This window comes from Prionailurus viverrinus, chromosome D2, assembly GCF_022837055.1.
Source record: "Prionailurus viverrinus isolate Anna chromosome D2, UM_Priviv_1.0, whole genome shotgun sequence".
In the NCBI taxonomy this organism is placed as follows: Eukaryota; Metazoa; Chordata; class Mammalia; order Carnivora; family Felidae; genus Prionailurus; species Prionailurus viverrinus.
Window position 1 is genome coordinate 21442850 of NC_062571.1, and position 21459 is coordinate 21464308.

Sequence of the window (21459 nt, forward strand, 5' to 3'; positions counted from 1 at the left end):
CTTTAAAAAGAATGGGCAGACAAATTTAGGGTAACTTGAGGAAGCACATTTCCCATTGTGCTTCCATATCCATCAGGACAGGTACTGTTTTTTACCCCCTTCACTAGCGTGCAGAACAATGCCCAGCACAGAGTAAACATTTAATACCTAGTTGTTGAATGAATTAATGAATGAATGGAGCAAGCTAGACTGCGAAGGCTGAAAGATCAGTGGCTGTCAGTCCTGAAGCACACGTGCTGCCTTTCCAGCCCGCTGGCTGACATCTCATTCCCTCACCTTTCTGGCAGTTTTGAATTCCTGTTTGCCCCTCCTTCAAGATGACCAAAATTCTGTCCCTAAACCCTGCCAGTCCTCAGTTAATCCACACATCTCTCACACGGAAGCAGCTGTTCCTGAGGAATGCTCGGCTGAGCAGGTGGGGGCTGGGTGGGGAGTAGCCCAGGACATTGAACGGAGAAGGCAGCCTTCTGGCTCCGCGAACCCGTATACAAAGGGTCTGGACGTATATTTTTCCAGTCCTTCAAAACAACCAATCTGCTCCCTCTCACCTCCCCAGTGCCAGACGCCCCAGTGCCAACCTGGATACGACTGACACTGACGAGGGAAAAGAAACTAAATCAACCTCACCAGGAGAGAGGGCGAGTCCAGCGTGACGCACCCCCAGCATCCCGCAGTTCCCGCGAGTTCCCCTAGCTCAGGGGATTGCCGGGGCTGAGGAGCGAGGGCAGCAGGGGGCGCGTGCGCGTGGAAGGGCGGGGGAAGGGGGGGGCGCAGGAAGGAGGAGCGCCGCGCGCCAGCAGGTGGGCGCGTCCTCTCACGCGCGTGCGCGCGCCGCGCCTTCACGTTCCCCGCGCGACGCGTCTCCTCCCTGCCGGGAGCGCGCTCCTCTCGCCCTCGCGCCAGGTCCCTCTCAGTCTCTTCGAGCCGCGCACTCTCCGGAGGTCTTGCCACGGCCGTCGCCTCGGCCGCGGCTCTCTAGCCCGGAAGCTCAGCCTCGCCCCTCCGGAGCCGCGTCCCAGGCCTCCTCCCCTCTTTCCGACACTCCCCTTCCCTTTCCCGCCCTTCTCTCCCACCCGGTCCGTCGAGAGAGCCTGGATACGAAGCAGGCGGGCTTGAGAAGGGAGTTGGGAAAATGGAGGTGCCGCGCCTGGATCATACCCTCAACAGCCCCACCAGCCCCTGTGAGGAGGTGATCAAAAACCTCAGCCTGGAGGCCATTCAGCTGTGCGACCGGGACGGTAAGAGCGACGGGGGCTGTGAGGAAAGGGGCCGAGCCCGCGCCTAGGCGCCGCGGCCGCCCCGGCTCTGCTGACCCTGCTCGCCCGGGCTTCACGGTCTTTTGTTGTTCCCCCGTACAAATAAATACAGGTGGGGCTCCCCTCCGCTCATCCGCCCTCTCCTCAGACAGTAGAAACAAAAGGACCCCAGGGCTCTTGCGTTGGCGCGGAAAGTCGCCGTAGTCTCCAGCCGCGGCGCCCCTCGCCGTCTTCGCCCGCCTGGCCCAGCGCCGAGGAGCTGCCCGGGCGAGGGCGCCGTTCCCGCCCGCCGTTCCTGCCCGGGACGAGGCGTTTCCGATCGTGCCGCAGTCCGGGTTTCCAGGGTCTACCGGAACCGTAGGGAAAATGCCCTCTGGATGTTTCTAGCACCCCTTCCTTCCCCTCTCCACCTGCACATGCTAGTTAGCATTTTCAGCCCAGAAACTTACCATTTCCTTTTTAAACCTCTCATCTTAAGACCCCCACCTCCCAAATTCAGGAGTCTTTTTATGCTCTCAAATAGGGATTGGAATGACGGTTTTTTTCAGTGAAGGGGCGCGGGGAAAAAGTGCGTTTCAGCACCAAGGACAGCCACAAGCTTCGTGGTTTGGGGCTGTGATTCAGAAACTCAAAAATCTGTGAAGTGGCATATTATATCTGCTGTGGTACAGAATCTGTGGCGAGTACTCACCATTGTGTCTTGATATTATGTAGCTTATTCTATTGTTAAAGTTGGCAGTCTCCGAAGGAAGTGATTGAACACAGGTTTAAGCGTTAAAGAGATAAGCTGGTACTGTGTTCAATATGGGTAGCTTCTGTGTTATTTGGAGTAGTTGAAGAGTCCGTCTGTGGAACAAAACTTCATTTGTAAAAAAACTCATCTGATTAGTCATTGACCAAATAATTGTAAAATTGGACATCTGACAAAGGAAAAACAATTTACATGTTGTCAAGATGACCCTAAACACTTTTTGGCTATAAATGGAATCCGTTAACAATGTATGCAGACGATGATTTAAAAATATTTTTTTTTGGTCAAGATTATGTAGAGATACTCATGTGGTGACCACAAAGTCATAAAATTTATCAGTATGTAATCCAAATAGAGAGCAGAGGTCTTGTTTCAAAGTCATTTAAATGATAACTTGGTTTGGCATTGGTATACAGTCTAGTTTAGGTCAACTGAACACGGAATTTCTTTTTATTAATAAATTTGGGACACAATAATTGCCCTTTGAAGCCAAAGCCACTTTGAAATAATTTCTGAAAAAGGTGCAGTATGGATAAATAAATACTCTTGCAAAAGCTGTTCATAATTTCTTTATTCTTAGTTCACCGTAGTAATAGTTGCACATATTTATGGCATCTAAACAGAAGTAATCATTTTGGCATTCCACATATAAACTTGCATTATTAGACTATAGAGATTATTTTTAATATACCACATAAGAAATTGTATTGGTTTTAGTTTATGCTTTTGTGAAGTGACTTTTTCTGGTGTTAACCATTGTAAATGTTTTTCCTAGATTGGTTTGATAGAAAACCAAAATAGATTTCATTTTCATTTATTTCAATGATTTATCAAAAGCTTATTACTGTAGTTATTGGAAATAAGCAATTCATGATTGTCCCTCAAGAACACAGTAATCTTAATACTTAAAATTGGATTTGCCACATGTTTCAAAGATAATGGAGAGAATAAAGTTGTTTTTCTTTTTTATGAAGTTTACAAAGTTAGTAATGTAGAGTACAGAAACTAGTGCTACATTTACTGTGGTCTCTTCCATTTTATTTTGGTAATAGTTTTTTAGTTGTTTCAGTTCATATTTATGAATCCTGCAAAATGAACAAATTATGTAACATTTAATTGGGGAGTGCTAGCACTAAGCAGTATCTATGAAAATTACTTATTTACAGGCTTCTAATAATTCAACATAGATTAAATGAATAGGGTTTCATTTTTATTAAATATCTTATACCAACAAATACAAAGAGCTAACTCTTCTATTAAAAGATGTGTAAAAAACTGGGAATAGCTTATGTAGAGATGTTACTAAATGCCTAACTTTATTTTGTGACACTACATGTCAGTTCCAAAATATATAGTTTTTTATGGCAGAAAATTAAAAAACGTTGCATTAAGTTTGTCAAGCAGACCTTATTTGTCAAATTTTATATTGAGAAAATTTCAGCTAGGTACTATTTACTCCCTTTACTTCCTTTCACTTCCTCTCTGGTGTCATTATTTTACTTTTGTAAATATATAACAGAAAGATTAGGATGTGGCAGAAGATCTGTTACATGCTTAAGTATATAATAAGTGATAAATTTTCATAATTTTACAATCACAGATATACATTTGTCTTATTTGCTCTTTATTTTTTTCTATTCTATTCACAGATGGGAAAAAATGAGCATAACATTAATTTCTTGGAAGTGGAATGAAATAGAATAGGAGAAAATATAGTTTTGTTAAATATATATTTCCTTTTACTCTCTCCACTTATAGATTTTTAAATTTTATAGTGTTTTGCATATTTGGCCAACTAAGAGTTATAACTGCTGGTGAACTGTATGTCTTTATTCTGTTTCCTTGGCTCTTGTATGTTTTTTCTTTCACTTGCTATTTCTTATAAATTAATCTGTTTACATAATTTGCAATAATTTACAATGTTTTCTTTTTTTCCATAGTTTATCCAGCTATCTAACAGTTGGAAGAATATGGAATAGAATCCAAGCAGTCATATAATTGGGTTTTTAAATTAAGCAATAGGGAGGTTCTTCTACACACACGTTATTTCTTTTTTTTTTTTTTTAATTTTTTTTTTTAACGTTTATTTATTTTTGGGACAGAGAGAGACAGAGCATGAACGGGGGAGGGGCAGAGAGAGAGGGAGACACAGAATTGGAAACAGGCTCCAGGCTCCGAGCCATCAGCCCAGAGCCTGACGCGGGCCTCGAACTCACGGACCGCGAGATCGTGACCTGGCTGAAGTCGGACGCTTAACCGACTGCGCCACCCAGGCGCCCCTACACACGTTATTTCATGTGTACTTTTATCCTAGGCATGTGTGCTAGTACATGGTCCCTGTCTAGATGTTACCTGTAGTTCAAAATGAGGATTCTGAATAGACTTCTATTAGGAAACCTCTGAAGATGTGCTGTAGATCTAGTACTTTCTAGAATCTCTGTTGTAAGTAGGAGAGTGTTTCTGTTCCTCCATCTCTGCTGTGCTGAAGTATCCTCCAGTTGATATACATTAATTGTGGATTTTCCAAAGAAATTGAAGGGAAAAAAAAAAAAAAACATTTACTCAACGGGAAGCATTGATAATATGGGAATCCATTTCCAGTTTGTTTCTTCACATGGATACTTGAGACCTTAATTGACTTGTGATAAGACAGAACAGCCCCCAGCTTCATGCATAGAATTCTACATTACTTCTACTTCTCTTCATTTTTTAAAAATTATGCATATATATGTGTGCATACACACACACACACACACACACACACACACACACATATATATACATAAAAACTTTCTTTCCTTGCTGAAAGGGAAAGATTTATTATATATATGTTGTTTTATGCATTCAAGCTTCCTGCACTCTTGTTATAATAGTAAGGAAGAAAACACAAAATTAATTTGTTGTATAGCACTTAAATCCACCCCCAAGCTTTCCTAGGTTTAACAAGTGTTATTTCCATGATTATTTTATGACTGCCTAGATATGATTTATGGAGTTTATGATGCTACTCAGCAAAGGAGTACATTTTAAGGAAATTGCACAGAGAGAACCTGACAGATTTCTATGTCTTTGTGTCTGACAATAGTTTTGTGAAGGAAAGGAAAAAAAAGGTTTTCTCTTTTTTACATATTTAAAAAGGTAAATTCCTTTTAATCTTTACTTATATCTATTTAAATTAAAAATAAGCTATGACTTATTTATGCAATTGACATGTGAATTAAACAAATTTTAACTTTGGAAACAAAATAACACAGAAATGCTTAATAGTTAATACAGTGCTGTATTAGATAATCTGTAATGACATTTTCTGAAGCAGACATCTAGGAAGAGTACTTATAACTGTTACCTTTAATAGTACAAGAACATAAGGTAGTCATTGTTCAGTCTCATTGACCTTCATATACCATAGTGGCAATACCATTTTAGAATCAGATGGACCTCTGACAGCGTATTGGCTCTTGACAGATATATTACCTTAGGCAAATTACTTGTTTTTAGCTTTAAGCTCTCTCATGTAAAATGAGTATAATAATGTCAATCCTGTAGGATTGTTAAAATAATTAAATGAAATATTTCATATCATTTCGCAAAATTCTTGACACAAAATAGAGAATAATTATTATTGTAAATGGACTATTCTTCACATAACTTCTTGAGTTGAACTACTGTTATCTATCTATCTATCTATCTATTTATTTATTTAGGTCCAGTGTTTAGATCTTTGTTGTTTTTCATTTCATTAGTGTTTTATTTACTTAGTAAATCCTTCTTATGCCACTTCAACTTTAGGAGTAGACAGTGGAAACTTCTAACTCTGAATTTTAAAAGGATAGTTAATTTTAAAACCACAGTTACAGTACTCTCATTTGCTTATATTTTTCTATCCTATCAGTAATATCCTTGTCAGCCTTAATCCTAAAAGCTCTTTTAGCTTCTACTTCAAACCTGCTGTTTGCTGCATTTCACGTGCTTTGTGACCTTGATATCTGCTTTGAGTAGGTATTTGTATCAGAGCCCTTCTCTGTTCTTGATTTAACATTTTTTTCTTTATGATTATTTTTCTAAGTATGCATATGTACCAGCACATGAGATCTCTGGATTCATTTCTTTGACCCAGATATGACTATAGAGATGCTGTAAATTTTTAATTAGTGAACATGGAACATAACAAAAATAAAATAAAAACTAAAACAGAAAGCTTGAAAGTCATCAGATTGTTAAACCAATTCATATTCTTGGTAGGGGTTCTAATTCATTCCCAGAGAAAACAAGGAAGTTATGAGAGTAAAAAAAGTCACATCAAAGGATATGTGACCAGACTCCCTCCAGTGGTAGAATAACTGATATGTTATAAGTAGTAATACTGGCAACTTGGTTTGTTGCCTAGGTAAGGCAGTCAGAATTTCACTCTATAGAACGCTACCTAGACAACTTCTAAGTCACTTAGTTTTTCACTGCTGTTTCCCCCTCATTTAGGCCCAATCTTGATTTTTTCCTTAATTTATTTAAGTAGAGTTTATTGATTATTTGTATATATTATCCGGGGCTTCAGAAAAACAGCAGTTGCATCAATTACTACAGTAAGGATAATCCTTCAGGTTTCTGGTTTTTCTTCTCTGCCCTTAGTAAATGCATAATTTTAGTTTTTCCTTACAGCATTTGCCTCTTTTTTGGGTTTGTTTTCCATTTCTGTTAAATTTTTCTATAAGAATCAATTTACTGTTAAATTCTGTTTTTACTAGTTGAAAGCATTTGCCTCATTAACACTTTTAAACATAATTTTATTATTACACAGTAGATAAACTGTATTATTAATTATTAAGCAAGCTGTATTTTATATACATACATTTGAGAAGTACAATCAGTATTTGTGGAAGATTTCTAATAGAAATGTATACAAATATTGAAGAATTCTCAACAGGAAAAATAGGCAGCATCCTTATGGAAGGATAGTGAATGGGAAGGGTGTAAAAGAAATGCAAAAATAATTATAAGCTTTGTGATTGAATTTTCAAGCAAAATGAAAAGTGATAAGGAGTAATTTAAGGATTTTAAGTCTGGGAAATCAGAAGAATCATTGACAGGGAACAAAGGAGAAAGGAAATAATATTTAGACATCATGATGACAGTTTTTTAGACCTCAAATTTTAGACCTCCGTGGACATCCAAATATATCCTAATCCCTTTTTCAGGGGCTCTTTCGTCACAGAAATCATATTCTCAGAGCAGTATTATCTACTGCATGTTTCAACATGGATGCCCACAAGAGAACCCACCTACATTCTTTTTAGTCTCTTATTTTGCTTGATTCTCACTCTTCAAAGGGCCACCCATAATCCAATGATAGTATTTTGATACCTATTACTAGATAAAAATTAGCCACTTGATACTTTATAGAGGATTGTGAAATAGAGATTTTTGAGTCATCTGTCTAAAGGTAGTTTTGAAGTCATAGAAGACTTTTCAGAGATATTGAACATAAAAGGGAAAAGAGCATTTATGTTAAGACATTTAGAATCTAACAGTAAGCGATTTCCTTGGAAACTTAAACATTTAGTAATTCCTCTTATGTTCTGAGGAAAACAGTTCTAGAAGGAGAAAGAGAATTGTTCATAGAACTATATATTCCACCAGGGGAGACTAGAATTTACGTGGAAAAGGCAAGATTAGGATTTGACTTCAGTTTTAGAGTGACCTCTAATCAGCTTTGTGTCTCACCCCTTAAAGGAAAGGAGTGATTACATGTTGGAGAAGGTCAACTTTGAAACCTAAAGATGAAATAAATCTACATTCCAGGTTTGTTAAAAATGTAGTCAAGAGCTCTGCATTTTTGAAGTTCCTCCACATCTATGTGAGTTGAACAAAAAGCATCATACTCTGAATCATAGTTTTGTGTGTTTACAACTATTCACACCAAGATTGTGGTTCATTTTAAAAGGGCTTCTTTGTGAGGAATTTTGCTTATATGCTATTTATTTAGTGGTTGTGGCAAATATTATAAATAAATTCTTTTGTTTTCTGTAGCCTGTGAGAGTGTTGCTATCTGATAATAGTATAAAAGGCTTGTAGCTTCCCTAGACATGTGCCATTAAAGATAAAGCACAAACATTTTTTTCAATATCTTTAATGTGATTTTCTTGAAAAACAGTGTCTTTTCTTTTTTAGCTTGAATGATGGTGAATCTGTCAGTATTTAAAATTTTAAAAGCTGATAATAAATGCAACAAGAATGACAATTTTTTAATATTATTATATGATAGGTTCTTAATGATTGATTTTAAAGTTATACCTATGATATAGAAGAGGCATCAGCAAGTTACAGTTCTTGGTCCAAATTGAACACCTGGTGCCAGGTTTTGTAAGTAAAATTTTATTGGAACATAGCTATGCCCATTTGTTTAGATATTGTCTGTGGCTGCTTTCTTGCTAGAAAGGCGAGGTAGCTGTGACAGTAGACCATATAGCTTACAAGCCTTAAAATACTTATTATCTGGTCCTTTAGAGGAAACATTTGCCAACTCCTAATGTAGAGTATTGAGAAAATAAATTAATCTTTCTTGGTAGGAATGAAAATATTGAAAGAAGAATTTCTGAAAAAAATTGTATAATCATTTTGATTTTATATGTTACTGGGGTCAGGCAGAGAGCAGTAGAAAGCTGGCTAGCTCTGTATGGAGTCAATCAAAATGGGTAGTGATCTATGCCATTGGGTCTGATAGGCAGTGAAAGAAGCAAGCCCTAATTTTAAGTTAAAATCTAGTCCTCGTATAAATAACTTTAGAAAGAAATACTAGTTATGCATTAATATTTCCAGGTACACTTAACAATTCTATCAATAGATAGGTTTTAGAGTGTCAAAGATAATGATGTGGACTTTGAGAAGTATGGATAGTTATGATGTGTACTACTACAACAGTTGTGTGTACATCATACTCTTACTTGTAAACCAAATTCTCATTGAAAAATGTCAAGGTGTTACTCCTCTTTCTGTCTTTCATAGTCAAATGTAGTGCTTCTAAATCTGTATTTTGGTTTTTATTTTCAATATTCAATCTATCACTGAATGATACTTTATAAAAATATAATAAAAGTAATTATTAGAAAAGTAAAATTTAAAAAGTCCAAAAAAAAGATTCAACAGATATGAAAATCTCTGTCAAATTCCTATTAAAGTTTCCAAATGTTTAATCCTAATTTTTTTTATCTCATCAGAGCCTGGTAAGTAGTTTACAGGCCGTACTTTGAGTATAATAGCTTGAGGACAGTGCCATTCTATTCTTGTTTGATTAATTTTTAGGCACTAAACTTAACCAGTTTGCTTCCTTTTGTTCTTTTATTTACATGTAATTTTTACTGTGTATTTGTACATGTACTCCAACTTTAGGATCTGTGTTAAGAACAGAAAAAAAAAAAGGATCCAAAAATGAATATAACTTGGATCCTGCATTTAAAGGATTCACTGGCATTTAGGGAGACAATAAATTTAAATAGATAAATATAACATGATGATACTATAATAGAGTGTAGAGGAGAAAGTAGGTAATTCTGTCTTGAGTGTCTCAGATGGCTTCACAGAGGAAGCAAAAATTTTTTTCTGGATATTAAAATAAAAATAAAATTTTTCCAGGAGAAGTGGAATAAGGGCATTTCTGATAGAGATAAGAGCATATATAAAGGTGTAAAATCATGTATGTTCTAGCAATATATAACATTTGGTATTGATGGAAAAAAGAAGTGTTTGCTATGAGAAAATAAGCCGAAAACTAGTTAAGGCTACCTAGATTATGCCATGGTTAGGAGTTTGAATTTATCTTGTCTGAAATCTTGTTAATAAATTTCAAAGCTTGTAATTTTTAGAGAACCTTTTTTTTAAACATTTTGCAGAACTCCAACAAGTAAAAGTAGCTTTTAATTAGTATATATTTATCCTGTAATTTCAAACTTAACAGCATTTTCCCAATAAAGTCAATAAGTGGATATAGTAAGAAATGAAAATTAGCAATTATACATGGAAGTTGCTATTTTATATCGGCCTCAATATCCACTTATGTATTTTATTTTTATTGTATCATGCGTAGGAAATTCTACCTCATAGAAATAAGTAGTGACAAATGCTAATGTTTATAAACTCATTTTGCTTTCTCAGGATACTCTTCAAATAAATTGATCCAGACTAAATAGAAATAGTAAGTTGTTTTTTTTTCAGAGTTGAATCAAAAAGTATATAGTCCTTTTGGAGGGAGGTGATCGAATCTGTTCGTCAGTTCATTTTTTCATTGTTCAGTGAGAAAATAATGTATCTTATAATATTCTGAAATATTTTTGGTAATATTTTTTTTAAAAAGCTTATACCTTTGTGCTGATCTCTTAAAATTTCAGAAGAGTTAAATTTATTTTACTTGCATGATTAATCTTAACTGTAAGGATCAGTTTCATTACTGACAATTCATCTGCATTTATAAACTCGGTAACATCGTGACTATTATCAAATTGAGTTTCTTCAGCTTATTAAATACCTCAATAATCAAATTAGTTTGCTCATTATATTTGAAAGATGTTTATCAAACGTTTTTTTTCCTATATTTATTGAAGTATAGTTGATATACAATGTTACATTAGTTTCAGGTATACAACATAGTGATTCCAAAACTGTGTACTTTATGCTATGCTCACCACAAGTGTAGCTACCATCTGTCACTATTCAACGCTATTACAATACCACTGACTATATCTATGCTCTTTGCTGTAGGTTTCATCCCCATGACTTATTCATTCCATAACTGGAAGCCTGTACCTCTCACTTCCCTTTACCCATTTTACACATCCCTATACCCTCCTCTCCTATGGCAACTATCAGTTCTCTGTATTTTGTTTCTGTTTTTTGTTTATTCATTTATTTTTTAATTCCGCATATAAGTGAAGTCATATTGTATTTGCCTTTCTTTGATTTATTTCACTGAGCATTAATTATATCCATGTTGTAGCAAATGGCAAGATCTCATTCTTTTTTATGGCTGAGTAATACTCCATTGTATAGGTTTCCATATCTTGGCTATTGTAAATAATGGTAAAATAAACATAGGTGTGCATATGTATATCTTTGTTAGTGCTTTTGATTTCCTTGGGTAAATAGCTAATAGTGGAGTTTCTAGATTGTGTGGTGTTTCTATTTTTAATTTTTATTAAAGTGTTTTTAAATTAATAAAGTATTGTTTCTTTTTTATTTTTAAAATTCATTTTTGTTTTATTTTGTTTTTTTTAGATATAATTTATTGTCAAGTTAGCTAACATATGGAGTATACAGTGTGCTCTTGGCTTTGGGAGTAGATTCCCATGATTCATCACTTAACATACAACACCCAGTGCTCATCCCGACAAGTGCCCTCTTCCATGCCCCATCACCTATGCCCCCCCCATTCATCAGTTTGTTCTCTTATTTAAGTGTCTCTTATGGTTTGGGGCGCCTAGGTGGCTCAGTCAGTTAAGCATCTGACTTTTAATATTGGCTTAGGTCATGATCTCACAGTTTCGTGACTTCAAGCCCCACCTCGGGCTCTGTGCTGACGTCGTGGAACCTGCCTAGGATTCTCTCTCCTCACTCTCTGCCCCTCCCCCACTTAAGCTCTCTGTCTCTCTCTCTGTCTCTCTCTCTCTCTCTCAATATAAATAAGTAAACATTAAAAAAAATTTTTAAAGTCTTATGGTTTGACTCCCTCTGAGTTTGTAACTAAATTTTTTTCCTTCCCTTCCCCCACGGTCTTCTGTTAAGTTTCTCAAATTCCATATATGAGTGAGAACATATGATATCTGTCTTTCTTTGACTGACTTACTTTACTTAGCATAATACCCTTCAGCTCCATCCATGTTGTTTTAAATGGCAAGATTTCATTTTTCTCATTGCCAAGTAGTATTCCATTGTGTGTGTGTGTGTGTGTGTGTGTATGTGTGTGTAATATACACATTCAAAGCAATCACAATCAAAATAGCACCAGCATTCTCCTCAGAGTATTTCTTGTTTCTTTTGAAACATATCTTTTTTCAAGATAGTCACCTAAGTTTGGTATGAAAGATAAATTTTGAAATTTTTTATTCATAGCATTATAATTAGCTCAGAAAGAAACTCCTTCAATTTAAACCATGGTCTATATGTGATTACTTAAAACTATTTTGAAATATCTTAATATCCAGTTCTTATTAATAAACAATTACTACTTAGTAAAGTTGGCAATAGCTTTTACGGGAGCTACCATTCCTGAGATTTAAAAAATTTTATCTCTACTCCTTAATAGAGGTGTCTCAATATTTCTGACAATTTAGTTTATGATGTGTTAAAAACCTGATTTAGACATTAAAATTTTCTTCCTCATTGTGTGTTGTTTTAGCATTCTTAAATTTATCTGTTTGAGAAACTTCTACAAAAGTAAGTGGAAAGATCTGCCACAATCATATTCTCATTCAGTTAAATTGGAAGGATTTATCTCTGCATTTTAAGACATGTACCAATGTTTTATTCTAGTTTTTTGATAACAGTTTACTAATTTAACATATTTGTTACAATGTCAAAAATGCAAGATTTAATAAGCCTAAGTAAAAATCTGTTGGCTGTGATTAAACTGGAAGTGAGAGATATAAAAAAGGAGCTGTTGGTGATGACTAAATTTGCTAATTGGGAGATTTGATGTATTTTGATACCAGTAAATAAAGTAGCTTGTTAGTTGGAAGAAATGTGAAGTAGTAGCCTTAATAACAAATAAAGCTTTTTCTGGACAACTTAGGTTGCCTGTGTAATACCTAGATGGAGATGACCAGAAGGCTGTTAGAAATGTCCATCTGTGTCTCATAGGCAGGGATTTTGAGGATAAAGATGAAAGTTTGGTAGTCCTTTTCAAGATGGTTTTCTGTTCCTCCTATTTGTCCTTTATTAGGTTTTCTTTACTTCACCCTGTAGTCAATCTTTGGATCCATGTCAAATTGTTCAGCTGCTCAGTAGAATAAGTAAATTTGAATGCTGGTGTCTTTTATGTGGGGTCTAAAAGGAGCATTTGAAAATTAATTACTTTTGATATAATTAAATTTGGCTTGGGTGTGGTTATTTCAGGCAGTTGACATGGAAGAAACACAATTGGCCTAAACTCTGTACTTGATAGATTTCCCCTTATTTTGACTGGAAAGGGAATAAGTATATGATTTTCTGTGTTTACTGTGGAAATATACTGGATTAATTTTTCCCTCTTTGGCAACATAGGCTTTAGTGCATAAAATAAATTAACTGTTGGGAATTCAAATTAGCAGAAAAATAATGACACTGGAGCCCAAAGATAAACTAAAATTTTCACCAAAGGTATTTCTAAGGCTTTCGTACTGAATGTATATTTCTAAGATTTTCTTTTGACTTTGAATCCACTAATTTTAATGTTCTCTAGGGTTTTTATTGAATGGCTAGCCTAAATAGAACATGGTCTTTCTTACACTTAATTTTTTTTGGCTGATTCTTTGTGTTTAAACTTAGATAAGCCTGATATTTTAATAAATATAATTTTTGTATAACTTTTTCAAACTGTGATAGGCTGAGGGTTGAGAATATTTATATATTGTTCTTTTCTGTTACAATTCACTGTATCCAATATTAATTTCCATGAAGCTTGATATACCTTTTTTGGTTGTTTTTTTAGTGATTTAAAAAAAAAGAAAACATAATCACTAAAGAATGGTGGTTCTGGGATTTGCTGTTTATGCTACTTGTTTTGCTAAAAGCTTTCCTCATTTAAATTCCAGTTACACAGTTTACAGTGATAAAATTCAAGGTCAAAATAGTGATAAATATTCCAAAAACAATCTAACCACCTCTACCAGAATTTTTATTCTGCACCATGTATTTTAAAAGTGTATCTTCATCTGCATGAATATTTCTGAGAGCTTCACAAATATTTCAAAAGCTTCGTATGGTCAACAATGAACTTTTTCTTCTCTGTACTAATAATTAGAATATTTCTTCCAGCTTTTTGCCTGTATTATTAATACTTTACAACTTTAGCTATCTAACATACAAAATCCTCTTGGTTTCATTATAATGTATTAATATTTTAATGAAAATCTTAAATATATTTCCCTGGATACATGCATGATGCTATTTAGCACAAATAATGTATGTGTGTGTGTGTTATTTACTTATTTTCATTGCACTTTAAAACACAGAAATGCTATCCTTTAAGCCTGACATGAAATCTAAACTCACAAAACACATTAATCAAAGAATAATTATTTTCTCTACAATAGGGTTTCTCTGTCGTTTCTCTAGTTTCTTATAATTGTTTCCTTCAGAAGAATTTGACAGAAAGGCAAAATGGCACTGAAATGTAATATAAACTAAATTGTCTTGAATCATGGTTTCTTAAATTATCTATGAAAATTTTATCTATGAAAGTATATATTAGACACTGGAAATTCAGATATTTTTAGCTTCATCTATTTGTAGGTAATTTCAAAGGTAGCTAAATTGTAATTGTGCTGACAAATTTCAAAAGCACTCAGAATGCTGTACTTGTATCATTTACCTAGGAGTTTGCAAAGCTTGTCCAGCTTTCTGTCAACATTTCTGTATTTCTTTTCTTTGAGCACACAAGTCTCTTATGAAATGTTAAAAGCACTGTTTTTAATTTTTTTAATTTTTATTTTTTTTAATTTTTTTTAATGTTTATTTATTTTTGACAGAGAGACAGAGCATGAGCAGGGGAGGGGCAGAGAGAGAGGGAGACACAGAATCTGAAACAGGCTCCAGGCTCTGAGCTGTCAGCACAGAGCCCGACGCGGGGCTCGAACTCACACTCACAGACTGCGAGATCATGACCCAGGCGCCCCAAAAGCACTGTTTTTAAGTAAAACGTGACTCTTAAGAAAGCTAGGTGTGATAGTGTAAGAAAAGAGAAAGGAAAAAAAAATTTTACCCAGAATTGTTTTTGTCAGATTAAAATGTAGTTTTGTAAAATGTTTGCACTAGGTAATGTTATTATACTAACAGTATAAGGTATCATAATTTATTTTAGTACCAGAATTCATTTTAATTGCTTTTAAAATTTTTATTGTCTTGTATTATCACTGAGGGTCTGCACATGACTGATTTTCATTTTTCTGTTGTACTGTACTACTTTTTGGGGGGGAAATTATGCACTTTACTTTTATAATGTAAGAACTTTCAAAAGTTTTATGTAAATACCATGGGTATATTGTGTATGAACCCCAGAGTAATAGAACTTCTATTAATATTTATTTTTATCTCAGCTAAAATAAGAAAAAAATGCTTAATCTTATATATATATATATATATATATAGAGAGAGAGAGAGAGAGAGACAGAGATTAATTTCAGGTATATCAAACTGTCATGTATACTGAATGTGCTGGAGATACCTTTATATAATTGGTATATGGAATTGAGAAATGAAAAATATTAGTATTGGGTGCCTGGGTGACTCAGTCAGTTAACTGTCTGACTCTTAATTTTGGCTCAGGTCATGGTCTCACTGTGGGTTCAAACTCTGCCTTGGGCTCTGTGCTATGTTGGCATTGGGCCTGCTTGGAATTCTCTCCCCCTCTTTCTCTGCCCCTGTCCCACTCCTGCTCTCTCACTCTCTCTCTTTCTCAAAATAAATGAATTAACTTAAAAAAAATGAGTTGGGATGAGCACTGGGTATTGTATAGAAACCAATTTGACGGGGCGCCTGGGTGGCGCAGTCAGTTAAGCGTCCGACTTCAGCCAGGTCACAAGCTCGTGGTCCGGGAGTTCGAGCCCCGCGTCAGGCTCTGGGCTGATGGCCCTCCCCCGTTCATGCTCTGTCTCTCTCTGTCCCAAAAATAAATAAACGTTGAAAAAAAATAAAAAAGAAACCAATTTGACAATAAATTTCATGTTAAAAAATAATAATTAAAAGAAATGAAAAATATTAGTGTTTCGTAAGACACGGTGTACTTTTTCCATTCTGATATACCTATTCTATTGTGATATCTTTTCCTATGGGACACCCTTAAAACAAGATATCTAGATCAAATTCAGAGCTGGTTGTTTGAACTGCTATATCACAAAATATTAAGCCAAGATTATCAAAATAAAATCACATATTCATATATATCTTTTACTAATAAGTAAAAATAAATTATTTTAAATTATATATTTTATGTTTTTATTTTTCCAGTATATAATACTCATAACATATCAGTAAGGTTGTATGTATATATAATTTCTAAAGAGTTGACTGCAATTATATACATTCTCAACATTTTTGTATATAGGGGCACAAGATCAAAAAACTTTTAACAACAAATTTTTATTCTATTTTTACACATCTTGCTTTGTACAACAAGCCATATCTGTAATAAATGAATCCACCCAACATTCAGGGGTGGATATCATTATATCACATAATTATATACTCTTTATTAAATGTTTATTCATTTTTGAGTGACAGAGAGAGATAGAGCATGAATGGCGGCAGGGCAGAGAATGAGGGAGACGCAGAATTCAAAGCAGGCTCCAGGCTCTGAGCTGTCAGCACAGAGCCGAACGTGGGGCTCAAACTGTGGACCATGAGAACATGACCTGAGTTGAAATCAGACACTTAACTGACTGAGCCACCCAGTCGTCCCTATATACTCTTTCTTTAGCATCAAAAACATTTCTGAAACATATTTTTTAATAAGATGTAATTAGCATAACACTATATTAGTTTCAGTTATTCAAGGTAATGATTTGATATTTGTATATATTGCAAAATGATGGCCATAGTAAGTCCAGTTAACATTCATCACCATACATAGTTATACATGTTTTTCTCCTGATGAGAATCTTCAAGATCCACACTCATGCTACTTTCAAATATGCAGTACAGTAGTATTAAGTATGGTCACCATCATGGACATTCTATTCCATGACTTACTCATTTTATAACTGGAAATGTATACTTTTTGACCCCCTTCACCCATTTTTCCACCCCACTCCATTCCACCCCACTGCCTCAGGAAACCACCAGCTCATTTTTTTTTTTTTTTGATTATACGTATGTCGTTTGTCTTTCTCTGTCTGACTTATTTCACTAGTGTAATGCCCTTAAGGTCCATCCATGTTCTCACCAATGGCAAGATTTCATTATTTTTTTATGTCTGAGTAATTATTCATATATATATATATATATATATATATATATCACATTTTGTTTATTTATTGGGTTGTTTCCATGTCTTAGCTGTCATAAATAATGCTGAAATGAACATGGAGGTGCAATATCCTTTTGAATTAACCTTTTTGTTTCTTCAGATAAACTACCAGAGGTGAAACTGCTGGATCATATGGTACTTCTATTTTTAATTTTCGGTGGAACCTCCATATTGTTTTCCATAGTGATTGCACCAATTTACATTGCCACCAACAGTGCCATCCAGGTGCCCCTCTGCTCAGTTTTAATCAGATTATTTTTTTTCTAGTAAGTTGTGTGGGTTCTTTATATATTTTGAATATTAACCCCTTATCAGATATATGATTTGCAAACCTTTCCTTTCATTCAGTAGGTTTTGTTTTTTCATATTGTTGATGATGATTTTCTTTGCTGTACAGAAGCTTTTTAGTTTGATGTAGTCCCATTTGTTTATTTTTGCTTTTATTACTTTTGCTTTTAGCGTCAAATCCAAAAGATCATCACCAAGACCAGTATCAGGAAGCTTACTGACTATGTTTTATTTAGAGTTTTATGGTTTCAGATCTTCCATTCAAGTATTTAATCCATTTTGAGTTACTTTTTGTGTGACATAGGTTAGTGAAACTGTCCTTTTCCTGTTGTATGTTCTTGAAACCTTTTTCACAAATCAATTGAACATATATGTGCAGTTTTATTTCTGACCTCTCTATTCTGTTCTATTGATCTTTGTGTCAGTATTAGTGCCAATACCATACTGTTTTGATGATTATAGCTTTGAAATGTAGTTTGAAATCAGGAGTGTGGTGTCTCTAGCTATGTTCTTTATCAAGATTACTTTGGTTATTTGGGATCTTTTTGGTTCCATACGAATTTAAGGATCATTTTTGCTATTTCTGTAAAAATGCCATTGGAATTTTGATAAGGATTGCATTAAACCTACAGATTACTGTGGGGAATATGAACATTTTAACAATTTTAATTAAGCCTTTCAATCTATGAACATAGAAAATCTTTCCATTTGTGTCTTCAGTTTCTTTCATCAATGTTTTATAAAATTCAGCATAAGATATTTCACCTTAATTAAGTTCATTTTAGGTATTTTATTCTTCTTTGATACAATTGTATCTTAATTGTTTTCTTATTTCCTCTTTCTGCTATCTTGTTATTAGTGTATAGAAATGCAATCTATACTGATTTTGCATCCTGCAGTTTACTGAATTTAGTTCTAACTTTTTTTTTAATAGAGTCTAGCATTTTCTATGTCACTCCATCTGAAAATAGTGATAGTTTCACTTCTTCCTTTCCAATTTAGGTGACTTTATTTTTCTTGACTAATTGCTCTTGATAGATTGTCCAATATTATTTTGAGTAAGTATGGTGAGAGTAAGGCATCTTCTTTTGTTCCCAATCTTAGAGGAAAAGTTTTTATCTTTTCCCTATTAAGTATGATGTTAGCTTTGGGTTTGTCATAGATGGCCTTTATTATGTTGAGAAAAATTCCCTGTGTTCCAACTTAGTTGTTCATTTTGTCATGAATGAATGTCAAATTTTGTGAAACACTTTTTATGCATCTTTGAGATGATTGTATGATTTTTATCATTTGTTTGGTAAATATGGTATACCGTATTAATTTGTAGGTGTTGAACCATCCTTGTGTCCTTGGAATAAATCCCACTTAATCACAGCATGTGATTATTTTAATGTATTGTTGAATTTGGTGTGGTAACATTCTCTTCAGGATTTTGTATCTATGTTCATTAGGGATATTGGTCTGTAATTTTCTTTGCTTGTGGGATAGTTGCTTGGTTCTAGTATTAGGGTAATACAGACCTTGTGAAATGAACTTAGAAGTCTTCTCTCCCATTTTTTTGGGAAGAGTTTAAGAAGGATTGGTATTAATCTTCTTTGTTTTGTAGAATTTACCAGTGAAGCTTCTGGTCCTGGACTGTTGTTTTTTGGGCAGTTTTTGATTACTCATTCAATCTCTTTACTAATAATCACCCTGTTCAGATTTTCTATTTCTCATGATACAGTCTTGGTAAGTTACATATTGCTAGGAATTTATCCATTTTTTCTAGAATGTCCAATTTGTTGGCATGTAATTTTTCATAATAGTCCCTTAGGATCCTTTATTTTTCTATAGTATCAGTTATAACATCTCCTTGTTAAGTTCTGATTTTACTTATTTGTGTCCTCTTTTTTTCCCTTGGTGAGTCTAGTTAAAGGTTTATCAGTTTTGTTTTTCTTATCAATGAACAAGTTTCATTGATCCTTTCTATTGTCTTTTAGCGTGTATTTTATTTATTTCTGCTTTAGTCTATACTTCCTGCTACTAACTTTGGTCTTCGTTTGTTCTTTTTTTTTAGTTTCTTGAAATGTAAAGTTAGGTTATTTATCTGAAATTGTTCTTGTTTTTTGATATAGATGTTATCACTATGAATTTCTCTCTTAGAACTGCTTTTGCTGTATCCCATAAGTTTTGGCTATGTTGTATTTCTATTTTCATTTGTCTCAAAGTATTTTTTTATTTTTATTTCTTCCTTGTTTCATTGGAAGTTCAGTAGCATGTTGTTTAATTTCCATATGTTTGTAAATTCTCTGTTTTCTTTTTTTTTTTTTTTTTTTGTAATTGATTTCTAGTTTCATATCCTTGTGGCCAGAAAAGATACTTGATATGATTTCAGTCCTCTTAAATTTATTAAGACTTTTTTTTTGTGGCCTAACATATGATCTATACTGGAGAATGTGTACTTCAGAAGAATGCGTATTCTGTTGTTTTGGGATGGAATGTTTTGTTTACATCTGTTAAGCCCACCTGGTCTAATATGTCTTTTCAGCCCTATGTTTTCCTTATTGATTTTCTGTCTTGATTATCTATCTATTGATGTAAGTGGGGTATTAAATTCCCCTACTATAATTGTATTGCTGTCTATTGATATTTGACATGTATATAGACCTCTATGTTAGGTGCATTTTTAAATACAAATGTTATATACCCTTGTTGGACTGACCTCTTTATGTAATGCCTTTGTTTGTTTACTATTGCAGTCTAGTTTTTGAAGTCTAGTTTTTGAAGCCTTGCCCCTCACACCAAAGCCCTAGTACAAGCTAATTGGTCTCTTTAATAGAAAGGCTGGGGTGTTTCAGGCTGCTGTCTTTGCAGTGCCCTGAGGGTGGTAGCCTGACAAGAACTGTTTCTGATTGTTACAATCCTATGGAACTCAAGAACACAAACTTCAGGTAAACGCAGGCAAGTAAGGGGCATCCTCTGGTGGCAACTGCACAAACCAGGTCCCAGATTTAGAAACCATGGTACCAAATGTATGTAGAAGTTTGTCTCTGGGAGAAAATGCCTCTGGGAGATAGTGGCAGTCTGTTGGAGTGCAGCCAGGGGAGAGTGCAGAAATAACTCCTGCCCTCTGAGGTCCCTGGAAGGATTACTGTCAGCTCTTAGATATGTGTTTAATTAGAAATCCACCCCTCAGGCATATTTATGATGATAAGCTAATAGGCCACTCTCACTGAAAGACTGAGCTGCTGTCTCTGTTGACTCTTGCTGTGGGTGATAGCCACTTATAAACTCTTTGTCTTTTGGTTACAGTCCTGTGGGACTTGAAGGCCACCAGAGCCAGGCAATGTATAGGTTTCCCCTGGTGGCAGCCATAAACATTGGCATGCCAGACAGGGTATATTAAGCTTACTTGGAGGGAGATACTGGTGAGCTGGAGCAAGGCAGCAGGAAGGCACAAATATATCTATCAGCCTCTATTCCTTGAAAACAGCTCCACAGGCTCCTAGTTGTATGCCAAATCAGAAGAAGCCTGCCTCTCAGGCCAAAGCTCCTGGACAAGCAAGTAGGCTTCTTTCACAGAAAGACTGGGGGTGTGTTTTAGTTTGCTATCTGTGTGGTGCTATGGGGGTTGTAGTCTGCCAAGAACTATCTCTCTATTTGTTAACAGTCCCATGGGACTGTTTCCCCGCTTTTGGCCTCCAGACCAAGCAATCAAGTGGTATCAGGGCAGCAGCTGCAAAAACAGGTGCATGTAATGGTTCCCCCGTAAGAGATACTGACACTCTGGAGCACAGCAGAGGGAGAGTACAAAGATGGCACACACCAACTGGAATGAGACACAGGGAGAGTATAGATCACACCTTCCAGGAAAAAGGAAAAGAAAAAAGATGGTGCTCACCAGCTAGTACGTGAAGATGGTAGCTGCTGGCTGGAGTGAGACATAAGGGAGAGCATAAAGATGGTACCTCTAAGAAAAG

At 35.2% G+C, this 21459-nt stretch overlaps 1 protein-coding gene across 7 annotated transcripts in view; it reads left to right on the forward strand.

Moving 5' to 3' along the window:
• Positions 1 to 899: 899 nt before the first annotated feature.
• Positions 900 to 21459, forward strand: part of PHYHIPL (phytanoyl-CoA 2-hydroxylase interacting protein like) — an 87913-nt gene continuing 67353 nt past the window's right edge. Inside the window, exons 1-3 of one of the 7 annotated variants that reach the window (XM_047826207.1) lie at positions 1155 to 1238; positions 4988 to 5145; positions 7735 to 7858. Coding sequence is in view for 1 of the 7 variants with exons in the window: in XM_047826203.1 (XP_047682159.1) it covers positions 1133 to 1238 (106 nt within the window). In the remaining 6 variants the exon portion in view is untranslated. Of the gene's footprint in view, positions 1239 to 4987; positions 5146 to 7653; positions 7859 to 10152; positions 10193 to 21459 lie in introns of those variants that run through there. The other 6 variants (XM_047826209.1, XM_047826205.1, XM_047826210.1 and 3 more) reach the window with 6 other exon arrangements.